General features: G+C 38.1%; 1 protein-coding gene across 3 annotated transcripts in view; it reads left to right on the top strand.

The window, feature by feature from the left end:
* Positions 1-956: 956 nt before the first annotated feature.
* Positions 957-17,672, top strand: part of CWC22 (CWC22 spliceosome associated protein homolog) — a 64,919-nt gene continuing 48,203 nt past the window's right edge. Inside the window, exons 1-3 of one of the 3 annotated variants that reach the window (XM_031651388.1) lie at positions 1,025-1,239; positions 7,987-8,167; positions 14,809-14,948. In XM_031651388.1, the coding sequence (XP_031507248.1) occupies positions 14,922-14,948 (27 nt within the window). In that variant the 5' untranslated portion in view covers positions 1,025-1,239; positions 7,987-8,167; positions 14,809-14,921. Of the gene's footprint in view, positions 1,240-7,986; positions 8,168-14,808; positions 14,949-17,672 lie in introns of all 3 variants that reach the window. The other 2 variants (XM_003907674.5, XM_021923760.2) reach the window with 2 other exon arrangements.

The raw sequence follows: 17,672 nt of genomic DNA, 5'->3' as shown, positions 1-17,672 counted from the left end.
GGTACACCAAAGTGCACCATCAACAATGGCCAAATATCTTAAATATGAAATAAAATAGATAACACTATTGTATACTAGCAATTATCTTAAACGTATCTTGTGAATCAACTAATTCAATTCTTACAACTACTGCATGAATGGGTACTACTAGTATTTCCATTTAACAGATCAGGGAACGGCCACAGAATGTGAAGTTACTTGCCCCAATCATCCATAAATAATCAAAGGACTCAAGATTCAAACGTAAGTAGTCCAACTGCAGTGTTTTTATTCTTAATTCTCACACTTTGCCTCCAGAAAGGAGTGGAAGCACAGCACCCTAAAACTGTAATAGAGAAGTGTGTGGAGAAATCAGGCCCGGTTTATGAAAGATTTGATAACATAAAGATATTCTTGTTTTAGAAAGAGAGTTTCCAAAATAGCAAGTAGTTGAACTTTTACGTTTTGTTACTAGTGAAAAGTGAAGTTTAAAGAAACAATTTGTTTGATGCCCTAGTTCTGCATGCTGTAGAAACTGCTACTTCCTACTCAGCCAGGCAATCCCCTTATTCTCAGGTCATACCAGTTGGTACCTTAACTTAAAAGACAGGCAACATAGTCTCTACAGAATTATTTTTTCCTCATTATTTCACTCTATTTATGATCTAATATTCTCCCATTCTCTTGGCTTGGATGTCTTGGAATTTATTAGGCACTTCACTCTTGGTCAAACTCTTATTTAAAAAAGTCTCAAAAAAATCTCTCACTTAAGATTTTCAAGGAAAGTGACAACTGACTACTAAAAAAAAAAATTTCCCAAAATGCAGTGAAATAGTTTTAGATTAAAGTAAATTTGCCTAGACCCTAAACACTGCTGGCTGCCAGTCAGCAGCGTGGATGTTAACTCGCTGGCGCGCATCTGTATGAACTACAATTCCCATCGTACACCGCGCCATTTCACCGCTAAACTACAATTATGCTTTCGTCATTTCCGTCAGCACAGGTGCTGGATTTCGGACTTTGTAGTTCATGCCAACTTCTTTTTAGTCGCCATTTTGATAAGAAGACAGTGTGCCTGGATCGACTGCTTTGACTCTGGCATTATGATATGGTATCTGAAATAAATTAAAAGGATAACGCGTCAAGCCAATTGAGCGTCAAGTTTTTATGTATTTCAGTATCTGCCTTGTTCCTACTGTCGGTGCTCGGGAAGAGGAAGTGACGTACATCCGGTGTAATGGCGGCGCGGTGCAGCTTTAGGTAATTATCGAACTCCGCGGAGTCCCCGTAGGCACCGAAGTGGAGCGGGGGTGGCGGGTTGCCGGGTCGGGTGGGAAGTGAAAGACCCTGAGGAGTGGGTGCGGGCTCACTGATACGGCTGTGAGCGGCATTGGAGTGTGTGTGGGTCTCCCCGCCACGCTTGGGCCCGGGAGAGGGGTGTGAGAGTGGCTGGGTCCGAGGAGTCCAAGCGGATGGGGAGCGAATGGGCTGCGGTGAACTGACTGACTGCCTGAGCGGACCGGCTGACCTTCCTTGTGAGGTTCCTGCAGCTGTCTGAAGTCCTGCACCAACGCTGGTGCTCTGTTGTTTCGTGTGCAGTGTGTTTTATACTTAGAGCCTCTGGAGTCCATTGGGCTTGCCAAAGCCCCTTTCCCAGTGCCTGGGGAGTGGGATTAATGAGCTCTAGTTGATTAAAAGTTAGTTGAAGTACTTGCACTCTTATGCCTCTTTCCGGCGTTATATCCCTTTGGCTATTTGTTTTAAATTTCATTAGCGGTTTCTTTTTCATTTATTTGCCCTGTAAATACTGATAGTTTCTAGAGTTTAGTTTTGAAGACGCTTCGCTTCTCTTGTGTCCTCTTCACCTGTCATTCTTGATCCTTCCATAACTTGAACTATCTCCAATGAGGTAATAACTGCTAAACTTGGGTGTCCAGACTCCACCTCTCTAAGGAGCTTTGGGTTCTATAACACAGCATTATAGAACGGAAATATAATCGTTAATTTCACTGAGTTTAACTGCAAAAACTACCATACCTATTTCCACTTAATCCTAACAATTCTTTTGAGGTAATTGGAGAAGGCAGGATTTGGAGAAAGGCTATTCTAGATGCAAGAATTAGGTAAGAGTTTCCTTTGCATTTTTGGATGTGCAGAGACCCGAAATAGCAGATAAACAAACAAATTTGGTCCTCAGCAGATCAGTTAACCTACCTCATCCGTATTTAGACTTATCTTGTTGTAGGATTGCTTGTGAATTCAGGAGTTAACACAGATTATCCTACTATGCAAGGGCAGATTTAAAATTGACATTAAAAGTGTGGTTTTGACCAGGAGAGGAGAAGCCTTGTTACAGGCCTTATCAGTAGGTTGAGGAAAGCTACTTTTGTTGGTCCTGGGTGATGGACTAGTAGACCAAAGACTTCAGTTTTATTTAGCTATTACTAGGTCTGTCACTTGGAGCAAGTTACTTAAAGTCTCTATTGTCAGCTTCATCATCTGAAAACATGTAGGTAATAATACAATACCTGCCTCACTGTGTTGTCTTTTTTTGAGTATAAAGAAAATAATGCAGATGAGGCACTGAGCACAGTGCCTGATATACAGTGTTAGCTTTGTATTATTGTAAATTGCTACTATGATACAGTTGATGAGTTCTGTCTGTACCTCAGTTCTTGCCCTCTGGGTCTGAGTGTTGCCTTTCCACCTTTAAGTGTCCTTCCAGGTTTTTTTTTTTTTTTTTTTGAGACGGAGTCTCACTCTGTCGCCCAGGCTGGAGTGCAGTGGCGGATCTTGGCTCGCTGCAAACTCCGCCTTTCGAGTTCACGCCATTCTCCTGCCTCAGCCTCCCGAGTAGCTGGGACTACAGGCGCCAGCCACCACGCCCTGCTAATTTTTTTTATTTTTAGTAGAGACGGGGTTTCACCATGTTAGCCAGGGTGGTGTCTATCTCCTGACCTCGTGATCCACCCACCTCGGCCTCCCAAAGTGCTGGGATTACAGGGTGAGCCGCTGCGCTCGGCCAGTGCCCTTCTAGTTTTAAGTGTCCATGCCACTTTTATGGAGTCTTACCCAACTCAATTGACTGGGGCTCTGAGACTGTCTTGGTTATAGGTTAAAGGCCAAGAACTTTGATCTAATACCCTGGTCTAGTGGTTCCAAAAATGTGGTCTCCTGAATCAGCAACATCTCTTTGAAGCTTATTAGCAATGTAAATTACTGGGCTTCACCCAGTTCTGTTGAATCAGAAACGTGGAAATGCAGGCCCAACAGTGTTTTTTTTTTTTTTTTTTTTGTTTGTTTTTTTTGCGCCAAAGCATTCGAATAATTCTCATGCCAGTTAGTTTGAAAACTTCTGCTCTAGCCCATCTTTTAAGGGCATGCTATGGTTCATCCTCCCCCTGTCCTCAGAATCAGGTTTGTTGCCCTCCTTGCTCCAAAGTACTTGATCCATGGCCAGCCAGTATTTATTATTATGCCACCACATCCTTCCCTGCTTTGGATAGATTACCTCCAATCACTTTTTGGAGTTCTGACACTTCCTAGACTACCTGATTTTTCTAAGCGAGCTTTCTTAGCTCTATTAGCTTTCCCAGCTGTTGAATTTTTAGAAGTTAATTCTTCTAGTGGGGCGCGATGGCTCATGCCTGCATTCCCAGCACTTTGGGAGGCCACGGCAGGCGGATCACTTGAGATCAGCAGTTCGAGACCAGCCTGGCCAACATGGTGAAACCCTGTCTCTACTAAAAATACAAAAAAAATGTAGCAGGGTGTGGTGCTGTGCATTTGTAGCCCCAGCTACTCGGGTGGCTGAGACAGGAGAATCACTTGAACCTGGAGGCGGAGGTTGCGGTGAGCCGAGATCACTCCACTGCACTCCAGCTTGGGTGATAAAGTGAGCCTCTGTCTCAAGAAAAAGAAGAAGAAAAAGAAAAGAAGTTAACTCTCCTTCCCCATGATTGAACATTGTTGAATGACCTACAGTGGCTTGTACCTGAGACCACCCAGAAGACAGCACGGTGACACATTTTGTATTTCAAATGGCCATGCCTTAACTTGAATAATAATTTCAGTTTATTGTCCACCTGTATTTAGATGGAATTTTGTACTACCTATCATATCCCTAACTTGGTCATAGTTTGTTCATGGTGCCTGGAGCTAGTCCAAGAAAGAAGTGGCTATTAGTAATACATCTGATCCGACTTATAACTTTGAAGGCTCCCTTGTTGAATTTCCCCACTTTTCTGTTTATCTGAGCATGGGAGGGTGGTGGAACTGTAAAGCCAAAGAGCATACTAGTTTTGGCAAACTCCCAGACTTATGCTTTTTCTCAGTATATACATTTCCCAAGTGCACATTGGAAGAGACATTTGAATGCCTATAACAAAGTGCAAACTTTAAGCATGGATTAAAGCAAGCCTTTACTATATATAGTCCAGTTAATAAGTCTTTCCTAGTGTGAACAGATACCAAAAACCGGGTATGCTGCCTTGGCCTTGGGACATATAAACTCCTGTAGAATGGGTTAGCTAGTGGGAAGGATGAACTCAGTGGCGACTCATGTTTAACCTGTCTTTCAGCCTAACTTATAAATGGTTGGAGCTAGACAGAGTTCAGCACTTCCACCTGAAAAGTTACCCTGGGAATCCCTGAAATAGTTTGTCAGTGTAGCTTTATTTTAGACCTGGCTACAGGAGCCTTTGTAGTAGAATGCAGTGCTTACATGTCTAGGGGCTCAGTTTCTCTATGGAGGCCAACGCCTCCAAGTTTTCTTTAAACCAGAATGTGGTTTACTAAGTGGCTCTCTAATTAAATAATCAGGTGACTTTCAAAGCTGTGCCATGAAAATTGGCAGAATGTATTCACCCATGTACTTAATTAGGCAAGCTGAGGAACAGATTTGGGGCAGGAGAGAGTGGTTTGAATGTATGATGAAGGCATATGGCATATTCAGTAATTAGGGTTGATTTTGTAAGTTGAGAGAACTGCACCTTCAGGGATAGATTTCCTTTTGCAGTTCCTGCAAAGGAACTAGTATTTTTTTCATCTCACTCAGCGAGGAAGTGTTTTCAAGCTGCTTACTCCACAGGTTAACATGGAGTGAAGACTAATAGGGAGTGGCATCTGATAGTGCTGTCTTGATGCACTAAGACTTGGAAATCTTAGTATTTCCAAGAAGTAGGAGTTAATAGGTGAGACAAGGCTGCTGTTGTATTCCTTGATGAGCAAGTTGACAAAATGGCATTGTAGGGAGTTCTGTGTGGGAAGAAATAGGAGTAATCGCAGAAATCTACACTCCCCATTTTTTAAATTTAATTTTAGAGTTGGAACTTATTAAGTAGCAGACACTGTCCTAGGTTCTGGATATGTAGCAGTGACCAAAAACCTTGAGGATCCAGCGTCCTCATACAGAGGCTTTCATAGTTTAGCTTAATGAGTCTCTCATGTTCCCTCTTATTCATGTTCAGTTTTTCATATACACCCTGGAATCCCCAAATTCTCTGTCTCTGAGTCTTTACACATGCTTATCTTATTTCCTGAATGACCTTTTTCCCCTTTCTATATGGATAATTCCTACTTGTTCTTCAAGACTCAACTTCAAGACCTGCTTCTTTCTGTATGTCCCAAACCCTCTTTTCCAGTAAAACTTAGTTTATAACATTGTTGTAGCACTTAGACATTTCTTCTTTACCCGAGGACAGAGTCCTCAATGCCTTGTCTGATGTGTAATGTATATATCTCCCCACCATACGTAGGCACTGCCTTTAGTAAAGACCATGACTGTACTTTATTTCTCTTGGCTTCATAATTCCTCATTTTCTCTGTAAGCACTTTTCTTTTTTCTTCTTCTTTTACTATTTTTTTGAGATGGGATCTCACTATGTTGCCCAGGCTGGGACTCTAGGCACATGCCACTGCACCCAGCTTTTCTCAGCCACTGAATGTAAATATGAATTATGGCCCTAGCCTAAATGGAACCTTCCCCCAGCCTCCTATATACAGTGACAGAATGAGGGGAAAACATGGGCAGATTTGATAGAATCAATAGGATTTGGTGACTTACGGGGAGTAAGGAAAAGGAAATTGCCCCCTGGGAAGCTTTGTAAGTCATATCTTAGAAGAATTGCTGATTTGAGATGGGGAGAAGGAAATAATGAGTTCCAGTGTGGATTTCCTTAGTTCAAATGGCCTTTGACACATCCACATAGAGGTTTCCTGTAGCCAATTGGACATAATGATTTGGAACTTCAGAGAAGATTGGCTGGAGTAAAAAGTTGTTTTCACATGTTAATTGAAGCTATGGGGATGGAGATGATCTTCTACAGAGAATATGGAGAAAGAAAAGATAAGGACTATTCATTCATTTAACAAATATGTATTGAAAGCCTCTAGTGTTGGGTTGTCCCTACTGTAGCAATGAACAATGAACAAAACGTAAATTCACAAGCAAAGATTAAACTCTGAGGCATAATAAATAATAAAGGGGTGGACAAATGAAGGTGGTGTCCCTGTAAGTTGACAAGTGAGAACTTCAAGAAGGGGATTAGGTGCCAAATGCTAGAGCATTGTTCCATAAAAGAAGGAAGCCGCCCCTGGATTTAGCAACAAGAAGTTATTGTGTAACATTGGTAAGTGTTGTGAAGTAGTGGGAAGGGAAAGCCAAATTACAGTGGGTAGGAGAGGTTAAGAATTAGAGACATCAGACTGGACATGGTGGCTCACTCCAGTAGTCCCAGCACTTTGGGATGCCCAAGTGGGCGGATCACTTGAGGTCAGGAGTTCGAGACCAGTCTGGCCAACATGGGGAAATCCCGTCTCTACTAAAAATACAAAAAATTAGCTGGGCATGGTGGTGCACGCCTGTAATCCTAGCTATTCAGGAAGCTGAGGCATGAGAATCACTTGAACCTGGGTGGTGGAGGCTGCAGTGAGCTGAGATCATGCCACTGCACTCCAGCTTGGGTGACAGTCAGACTCTGTCTCAAAAAAAAAAAAAAGATTAGCGGCATCAAGTGTGAACTTACACATCAACATATCAAAAAATAGCTGTGTAGGGATGAAACAGTAGAAATAGGGGACAGGATGAAGGGAATTTGCCCCATAAATATCATAATTTATTTTTAAATGAATCATTAAAAAGTTCAACATGTAGAATTTTTCTTTAAAACCAACTTAAATAGAAATCAGTACTGTACTGTAAATCAAGAGACAGCTGATTGGAATGTTGAAACTAACAAAAATAGATAAATTCCTGTTCTCATAGATCCTGCATTCTGTTGAAAAGGAGTACATTGGGGAATCTTCCTATGCATTAAAAAAATTTAAAAAATTAATAGTATTTCCAAATGATTGTATTATTTAACTCTTTGATTATTTAAACAGCCTAAGATGGAACTAGCTTCATGATATAGGAAATGAATGGGGGGGTAATACTACCTCCAATTTATAATGTGAAGATTTCAGTATAAATAATGGTATCATTGGGTTCATTAAAATGTCTTTTTTTTTTTTTCACTCATCTGTGTCTTACTGTTTTAAAGTGTCTCAAAATTTGGGCTGTCTACTCTCCACACAGAGTTGCAGACCAGTCAAATGCTTTTATATTACTTATTTCTTAGAGAAAACAATGTCCAGAACTGTCTGCACAACTTCCAGCCCTGTACTACAACCCGGCAGTCTAGTCATTCAAATGGTTATGAGTCAGAGAGCACACCTGGTGTATGCAATGACCAGGAAGCAAAACGGAGTGCAGCTCTGCAACTCTTTATTTGTAATTCTTGGAGCCAGAAGTGTTTTGACTTCAGTATCTTGTAGTTTTTAGAAAACTGCAGTACCTATACTACATATTAAGTAATCCCCCTTTTGGGGTCTGGAGCAGCATCCTCTAATCAAGCATATTAATATTTCTGTACTGTATCAAGTGACATTAAGTATCAAGTCAGTATATGCTAAGTTTTGCTGTCAAGTGAGTTGCCACATGCTTAAGGATAATCTTTGTATTTTCAGAGCTTTACGGAGTTTAGAACTGCCGATAAGGGATTGCCAACCTGTACCTGGTGACTTTTCTACAAAGAGACAGGAGTATTTTGACTTTTTTATTTTCTTGAAATTGTGATTCTATGCTGACATCAAATTATAACTTTTTGGCCTTATGTGGTATATCATGAGGCAAATTTTTCACTAATATGTAAGTATTTTTAAGAAGGGAAAAAAATAGCAAGAAACGGTTTTTCTAAACAAATAAGTTTTCCTTCAGTACAGATATGGAAAGTATATAGTAATCTTGTTTTATATTGTTCAAGAGCAAAACCAATCTGTTATTCCTGTTTGTTCCCTGAGAAGGAAAATCTGTTCCTTGGGGGCTTGGCTCTTGTTGAGGTATTTTCTGAGAATTCCATTATCTCCCCTCCCGTTATATTTTGGCATTTAGAATAATTTTAAGACAGTTTTTATTTTGTATTGTGTAATATTACCACTTTCCCCATTGGGCAACTAAGGTGTTTTTATTATTTGTTTTTGTTTTAAATATGAACTCTGTTAAAATGTTTGAAATTCACCAAACCTGTTGTTACTATTTAGAAGCCGGAGGAGCCAACTAAAGGTAATTCACTGTTGATTCCCCCTTCCTTTAGCAATTTTACGATAGTATGTTTCAGCAAGTTCCTCTAACTTGAACTGAGGACACCAAAGTGACAATGGTAGAAGTGTTTTGCTACTGAAATCATCTGGAAAGCAGTGCATTTCAGCCATTAGTTGAACATTTTCTCATTTTCTTAATTTTTGAGATAATTGTAGAATTCACCATTTTCTGGTTAACAGTCTGAAGTACTTATAAATGCTATTAAATATTTTGCTTTCTAATGCTTGATGAAACTGAGAGAAAAACTGTCATTTTTTTAATAGTGCTTTCATGAGTACTGTATCTCCTATTGGAAAATATCCTCTTTCTTCAGGAGAGCAGGTATGGTTTTGTTGAGTTGCTTTCTTGTGACAAGGGGACAGAAATTTAATAATTCACCATAAAATTCGCATAGTGATGCTTAGAAGAGCAGAGAGTGCTGTAAACTGTAGATAAATTGCTCTCATTTCAGGAATTTCCAATTAGTGTAAGTATTAGCATGCATATGTTGAACTCAGAATTTCTGAACAGGCATATTCTGTATAAATCTGTACAATGACAATACTGTATTCATTTTTTGTTAGAACTATGATAGCAGTCTACTTTACCATATTGTCATTTTCACACTTACATTTTGAGACATGGAAATGTAACAGATTGTACTTTATTGCCATCAAGTATTTGCTGATGAAGATTGAAAGGGGAAAGATATCGATCAGAAAGAAAACTCATTAAATTTAAATATGTATGGTAACCTGAAATAAAATGCACAGAAATTGCTTGTTTTGAAATGTATAAGTAAGTTGGGAAGAGGAACTGGGTTTAATACCCCAGGAGAATAGCAAAGGAAAATGCTAAATCTTGTGCAATAGGGTCAAATGATTTTTTATTTTTATTTTTTGCTCATAGTATACCTAGTCACAGTGAATTCTAGGTATGCTAAATTAAATAAAGGAATGCTTAAAATTACTATGAATGTTTGAAAAGAAGTAGTGCTTCGTTATATTAAATCACAGTCTTTGGTATCTGGAACTTTGAATGAATGGATCAATTAAGGCTGGGATAATGTTCTGGATAGTAGTCTGTACTTATTTACATTTTATAATTTGCCATGTTGGCTTCAATTCATTAGTGTTGGCGTTTTCATTGGGACACGATATATGGCTTTGGCATCAGATAAACCTGGCTTTGAATTTTAGCTTCTGCCATTTACTAGGTGTAATTTGCTTGGACAAATTGCTTGAATTTGCTGTGCTTCATTTGTTTCACTGAAAAACATGGCTTAAAAAAAAAATCACCAGAGCAGGGTAATTATGAGGATTGAGTAAGATTGTATAAGTAATTATAAATTGTGGCCATAATTTCTCAGGTTTAAAAAACACTTCTTACCTGTGAATTGTTAAGAATTAATTCATTTGGAATTTCTGTGTCCCTTTTCAATTGATCTACGACTAAGTTCTTCACTATAAAGTAGGTAGGATGTGAGGTCTCTCTATTCTGCCTAAGTGGCTTATGGTTTGAGAACAAATTGAGAACCTGTTTCTTATGTAGAATTGAAAAACTGAGGAGACTTGGGGAAAAGTTGAATTTTGGAATTACCTTGGGAATACTTTCATAAATCAAGTATGCATGGGTTTCTCCTGTACTTGCCCATTTTCTGATTTAGTAAGTCAGCGGTGGGCCCCAGTATATGTACAAGTAATTCTCCTCTCATGCATTTTTTCTTGATTTGGGTTGTTTTTAATATAGTGATATCAAACTAGTTTTACACTGTTAAGTAGTGATTTAAAACTGATGGGTAGGCAAAAAACCCAGCCTGTCACCTTGCTTGAGTGGCTTAGTGTTTTGCTTATCGTTATAGATTTGTTTCTTATACCTAGAATGTAAACTTCATGTGAACAGGAGATTTTGTTGGAGTAGTTCATTGCTGCCTGTCCAATGCCTAGAAAGATGCTGGGCAAATAACAGAAGTGCTGCAAGTATTATTTGTTGGGGAACAAGTGTATGTATAAATAACACTGGGTTTAAAGGTAGTGAAGGATATGTTAGAAATGTTAAATGGTTGTGCCAGTAGAGGTAGGGAAAAAAGTACCAATATCTTTGAGCAGATGTAAGTCGAGTAAAGTTTTGAGTTTTATGGCTCTCTAAACCTTTATAGCCATTAAAAACAGGACCTTTGGAAAGAATCATGCAATTTGGTTTCAACAGAGTCATCTTGTTGAGGCAAATGGTCCTAAAATCCAGCTGAGATAAGGGTTATCCCTACAGGGATCTCATCTTCAGTTGAGGGAGGGGGTAGCCTCTGTTTTAAATATTTTTAAAATTCTATTTTAATTTGTAGGCTTTTAAGCTATATTTTGTTTTTAGTCATTACTCTAGGAAACAGTATATATATATCCTTAACTTTTCATGTGCTACTTAGAGTCGATATTGTATCACCTCACAAAAGATATAGAAACATTGCATAGTGTAGATCCATTTTGGTCGCTAATTCTATATACTATACATATATATACTCTGGCTACATATATTATAACCCCTTAAGACATAATTTTTGCTGTAAAGAGTCCTAGGTATTTTAGATAAATTAAAATAAAACAGTATTTTGTATTTCCTGAGAAAGGTATCATTTACAGTGTTCTTCATTTCTTTCTGAAAAACAGTTTCTATCTAGTATCATTTCCCTTTAGCTTGAAGAACTTATTTTAGCATTTTTTGTAGTGCAGGTTTGCTGGTAATAAACTCTCTTAGTTTCTCTTAGTTGTTTTTTGTTTAATCAGTAAATGTGTTCATTTTGTCTTCCTTTAAAGAGTGCTTTTTCTGGAATTCTAGGTTAACTGTTTTTTATCTTTTAACACTTTTAAAAATTGTTTCACTATTTTCAAGTCTCTCTCATTTCTTTTTCAAATTTTTAAATATAAAAATATAGAGAGATGTAATTTACCATCTTTACCATGTTTAAGTGTACAGTTCAGTGGTAATAAAAACATTTATACTCCTTTTATTTCCTTCATCCTCCACACCCCACTCCCCTTTCCGGCCTCTGATAACCACCAGTCTGCTTTATCTTCATGAGATCCAGTAAGTTTTTAGCTTCATATAAGTGAGAACATGGTCTATTTAGTTTCTGATGAGAAGTCAGCAGTAATTTGAATTGTTATTTCCTTGTATATAATATGTTTTTTTTTTCTTTTCTGCTCTCAAGATTTTTCTCTTTATCTTTGGCTTTAACTATTAACCATTCTGTTAAGCGTATTCAGTGAATTTTTTATTTCATATATTTTTCAGTTTTAGAATTTGTTTGGTTCTATTTTATCGTTTCTCTTGGCTGAAATTTCCCAGGCATATTTTTCTTTGCATCGTTCCATATGTTTTAAAAACCATGCTTTAAAAACCTTGTATACTAATTCCAGGATCTGGGTCATCTCAGCATTGATCTGTTTTGATTGTCTTTCCCCTTAAGATTGGGCCACATTTTTAAAATGTTATTTTTAATTGTCTCCTGAATATTGTTATTTTTATGTTACAGAGATTCTGGTTTCCTTACATTCCTCTAAGGAGTGGTAACTTTTTAGGGAGTTAACTTGGTTGGACTTAAATTGCAAACTCTAGTCTCTTTAGCAACAGTTCAAATCTTAGTTCAGTTCTTGGCAGGAATCTGTATTGTACATGTGTTGGTTCAGAGATAGAGATGTGGGAACAATTTATACCCAGCATATGGGGTTCCCCTCCACTGACTCTCTTCCCTCCTGGAGTCCCCCCTCAGTTTCCAGCAGCTGTGGTTGTCTCAGACTCTGCTTTTCATCAGTTTTAGCCACCCTTGCGTGGTACAGACTGTAGCTTGCCCTCAGACTAAAGCTATATTAAATGGGATAACTCACTCATATTACTCCTTTCTCAGGGCATCTACTCTCCTTTAGACTGAGCCTGCTTTTGTTCATTCTCCAGTGCCTTCAGGTGGATGTTGTATGTTTTGTCAGGAGTTTATGGTTGTTATCGGTGAAAGGATTGGGTTCAGTAGGAACTTCCTAGCCATTTCAGAAATGGAAGTTCAGTTATGGTTTTAAAAAACTTGTTCAGAAGTGCCACATAAACTACCCAGTGTGGCCGTGGGAATCAAAACACCCTTATTATTTAAGTTCTTAGGGGAAAATACTGTAATTTTTCTAGATATGAAACTTTCTAGTCTCGAACCTCTCTTTCCCCTTTGAAGCACGTTTTTTATTTGACTTTTCATAACATAGGCTTATTAAGATAGTAACTCTTGCATGGTATCAGAATAGACAGTTTAAGTTAGAAGTACATGCCTCTCCTCTCTGCTACTGTCACAGAGTCTGATTTTATGAAGTGTTTTACATAACTTATTCTGGACTTATTCTGGATTTTCCAGTAGGAAAAGTTACTCTGAAACTAAGTTCAAACAATAATGTCACAGTTGTGGGCATAATAAGGTCCTAGATAGGCTAGTCTGTGGGCATTAGGATTTAGGACCCAGAGTAATCTTTTTTTGTTGTTGTTGTTGTTTTTTTTTTTTTTTTTTGAGATGGAGTCTTGCTCTGTCACCCAGGCTGGAGTGCAGTGGCGCAATCTCGGCTTAATGTAAGCTCCGCCTCCTTGGTTCGTGCCATTCTCCTGCCTCAGCTTCCTGAGTAGCTGGGACTACAGGCGCCCACCACTAAGCCTGGCTAATTTTTTGTATTTTTTTTTAGTAGAGATGGGGTTTCACCATGTTACCCAGGATGATGTCGATCTCCTAGCCTCGTGATCCACCCGCCTTGACCTCCCAAATTGCTGATACGCTTTAAAAAGACACATAAAGAAAAGATTTGGGTACAACTTGCCAGCCAAAAACAAGGTTGAGCTTTCTAAACAACTGCAACTAATTGAAGAAAGAGCCTATTAATAAGCATATTATGTGAAGTTACTCACATTTGTCTATTTAACTATAGGCCTCGTACATAAGCAGTGATGTGCTTTAGATTGCAGTTATATTTTATAGATTGATAAGTTTGCCTTTACTAACCGTGACACCATGCCAACCATGGTAATAGAAACGTTTCTTGATTAGTAATTTGTATACATCCCCATCTGCATTAAATGATAGCAGCTCTGTCTCACTTTATAATATCAAGACTATTTGTATATGTGTGCTGGTGAAAAGGAATACTTAACAGGGTGTCCTTATTGTAGGTTTCTAGTTGTACATCTAACTGGTATTATAATTTAGTTATTATAATTATATTTGAAATGGCTTATCTGACTTTCAGTGTTCTCTTTTAAAAGAAAGAATTGGACCAGATAATCTGTTATACCCCTTCTGACACTCAAATTAATTTTTTTCCAGTTGTATTCAGTTATTTTGGTACTAAGCACATTGCTTTCTCTGCATTCTCTGTATCTTTTAATCCTTTTATTTTGTTTTCTATTTTATTTTTGGGATTTCATTGCCTTATACTATAAACCATTTAGAGATGTACTTCCAATAAAATATTTGAATGCAAGTTCTTTGTGAACATAAGTATCAATTTAGCATCTTGCACAAAATTACTAAAATTTACTTAGAATATTAAAAGACATCTGAAAATTTTAGATTTAATGCTGATGACTAGGTTTATTCTGAGCCAAGTACTTAGTTATCCTATGTGCATATATCTGAAGCTTTGTGCCATTAATGGATCACATTGAGACATAATTATTGTAGTTTAGCACCTTAAATTTCTATGTGGATTATATTTATTTCTTAATGATCATTATTGCAAGGATATTGGGTATTTCATTCTTAGTCTATATAGAAACATTGGATTTTTATACTCAGTTTTTATAGAGTTTCTCTTCCGTCATTGTTTCCTCAGTTTTTTTAAAAATAATACCACACTGCTATTTTATGATGTAAGTATATATCTCCCTCACTGTGAGAACATTTTTAGTAAAATTATAGGATATCTCTTTTTCAATTAACTTTTGTTCCCCCTTGGTCCTTAGAATAAAACCTATTTGCTCTCTTGTTCATGGATTTTTTTTCTACTTATATGTGTTAGGTATACATTATTATGTGTAACTACTTAAGGATTTTTAAATTATTTAGTTATTATATTTGTTTTATAGATTTAGAAAAATAAGGCGGTCAAATGTACATTGTGTAGAAAAAAAAATCATCATTTTACACACTTTATTAGTGTTAACAAAGCTTTCCTTGGTATATTTTGTAGGTGATGTTTGCAGACAGAAAAAGCAAACTGTCAAGGAATTCAGAGCATTGAGTACTTGTTCTTTGGACCAGTTCGAGGAGTCTTTGATTTATTGGACCAACTGGCAACAGAAAATGAAAAGTAGTGTGGCACAGATAAAAGTAAGTGTTTGAAACTTAAAACAGAGGATGTAAACTTATAGTCAATTACCTATTATTTAAATATAAATGCATTTATGTAATTAGGACATTAGAGCCAGACAGTAGAGTGGCACTTAGATTGATGCAAAAGCAATTGCAGTTTTTGCAGTTTTAAAAACCACAGTTACTTTTTGCACCAACCTAATAAATCCATCTAACTTAAACAATTTTCAATGCAGATACTTAGCTCTGTGTAAGTATTAGTGCGCATGAGGGCAGTTGAGAGAACATACGAGAGTGTGTGTACGTGTATGTGTGCATGTGTGTGTGTACACATGGATGCATGCATCAGGGCCTGCATATATGTTGTAAGTGATCACATGTAAAAGAAAAACAAGTGACAAACAGTGCAGGGAAATTTCTGCGTATCTGCTTACAATGTGAGCCTCTTTTTGTGTATTTCTTATGAATAGATGGTCTCTTTATTCTGTGCTGTACTTTAGACAGTGTGCGTTCATTTATCTAACAAATGCATATTGAGTTTTAGTGATTGTTCTAAGAACTTTGAACAAAATAGTGTTATATGTGTTATATGTTATATTGATCGTTATATGTTATAGTGATTGTTCTAAGAACTTTGAACAAAATAGTGAATAAAACAAATACTTGTTTTCGTGGAGTTTACATTATAGTTGTTGTAGGGAGGAGACAAATTATAAACTTGATAAGTTATATAGTATGTTAGAATGTTAAGTAATAGAATTGTCCTGTGGAGAAAAGAAGTAGAATAGGGTAGGGGGATTCAACGTTGAGGGGCTGCAGTTTTAATAGAGGAGTGAGTAGAACCCATTGAAAAGATAGCCATTTGAGCAGAGACTTGAAAATGTGAGAGTTAACTATGCCGCTATCTGGGGGAAAGAGTGTGCCTGGCAAAAGGAACAGCAAAGACAAAGATTCTAGAGTGGAGCAGGTATCAGAAGGGGAGAATTGTAGCAGGTGAGGTCAGGGCAGTAATAGGGACCAGTAATTCCATCTGCTTTCAAAACTGTTCTGCCTGTGAGTGGACTTGGCAGGAGAGCAAACTACTCAACTTCCTTCTCTTTCCAGTTGCATAGATTTAAAACCAGGACATCACTTTTTGGGCCGTGGAATCAGTAAAGGGGGAACTGTATTTTTATTTGGTTTTAAATGTAGGCACTCCTCCCTTCCTCTCCTCTTACAGCTGTGCACACCTAAAGTTCCTTCTTTAATGAGAAGCAATAGATTGCAAGCTCCTTGACAGTAGGCCCTGTAGTAGGTGCTTATTAAGCTGAACTGATAGACTTGTAGAGTACGGCAGCCTCTGCTGCAATCTTTTCCAACCTCTGTCAAGTGTGAGAAGACACCCACCTCCCTGCTACGTAGACATCCAGCCTTTGCTTGCGTATCTCTTTTGGCACAGGGCTCACAGTTTCCTAAGGTAGTTCCATCTGTCAGTAACCCTTGTATATTGTTCTGAAATCAGCCTTTTGGGGGCTTGTACTCATTGGTCCATTGTTACTTAAACAGTTAATTTATTGAGGACCTAGTAGGTGGCAGGTTCTGTGTTAGGAGCTGGGGACATAAAGAAAGGAGACTTTGTGCAGAACTGGCTCTTGACAGAGCCGTGTTAGACAAGAGCACTCAGATCTTTACACTAATGCCTTTTACTCAAAGGGAGAAATGTTTAGCCTTTCTCAGACTCCTCTTTTGGTTCCTCTTAGCCTCTGCTTCTCCACGCTTCCCTCTTGTGGCCCAGATGGGTCTCCTGTGGCATTTTCTCCCCCAGCCTGTGAGTGGGTGACTTCATTTAGCATGCCCTTGACACTTAGTGTCTTGGTTCTCCCTGCCAGCTCTCTTTGGTCTGCTTCCATTTCTCTCCTTTGTGTTAGCCACAATGTGTCCACTAGCTGGGTTGATGCTCATTCTTTCTTTAGGTGAAGCTCAGCTCTTCCTTTGATGTTCTGAGGACTCACCTGTTAGGTTCATAAGGCTTCAACTGAGAATCCCCTGTTTTTGCCTTGAACCTTACTGGAGCTTCCTTAGCAAGCTCCCTACCTCTTCCAGCCCCTCCTCCCTCTTTCTCTTAAAGTCTAATGGATCCTGAAAGCCACTGGACTCAGGCTTCTTGTTCCCCTTGTCTCCTTATACTGCTCTCTCTGCGTTGTTGGAGACTATGAGTTATTGCATGATGTCATCATATTTGTTTTGCTTCATGAACAATTTATAAAAATTTTAAAGGTAATTCTGACTGTATAGTATTTTCAACTACTGCACTGACTTACAATCTAAACTCTGTGATAAAAGAAATGGGAAATTCAAGTTCTTAATATTTGATTCATACCCAAAAGTGATTTTTAACTTGGTGAAATCCTATTCATCTACCAAAGCCAAATTCAAGTCCTGGTTTTCCCACTTTCATCCCTTAGCACTCTATGCTACAGTGATTGTTTCCTACTCAAGATCTCCTTTTAGCACTTAGTATGTGTGCCAGTCATTTGTTACTTGATCATATTTATGAAATCCTTCTTCTTCACAACTTCAATATTTTTGGTCTCTTCCTCTTGCTCACAACAGATGTTGCGGAGATGTGTTAAAAATCATTAGCACAGAATTGGGGCCTTCTCCTTAATGTAATCAAAATAATTTTTTTGACTTGTAAAAGAAAAAGGAGGTAATGCAGTTTTATTGTTCTCTGTCTTCTCCCCTCTCCTCTCCCCCGCCACC

This window comes from Papio anubis, chromosome 10 (assembly GCF_008728515.1).
Source record: "Papio anubis isolate 15944 chromosome 10, Panubis1.0, whole genome shotgun sequence".
NCBI classification, from domain to species: Eukaryota; Metazoa; Chordata; class Mammalia; order Primates; family Cercopithecidae; genus Papio; species Papio anubis.
Note: the sequence above shows the minus strand (reverse complement) of the source record. Positions and strands in the feature narration are given on the sequence as shown.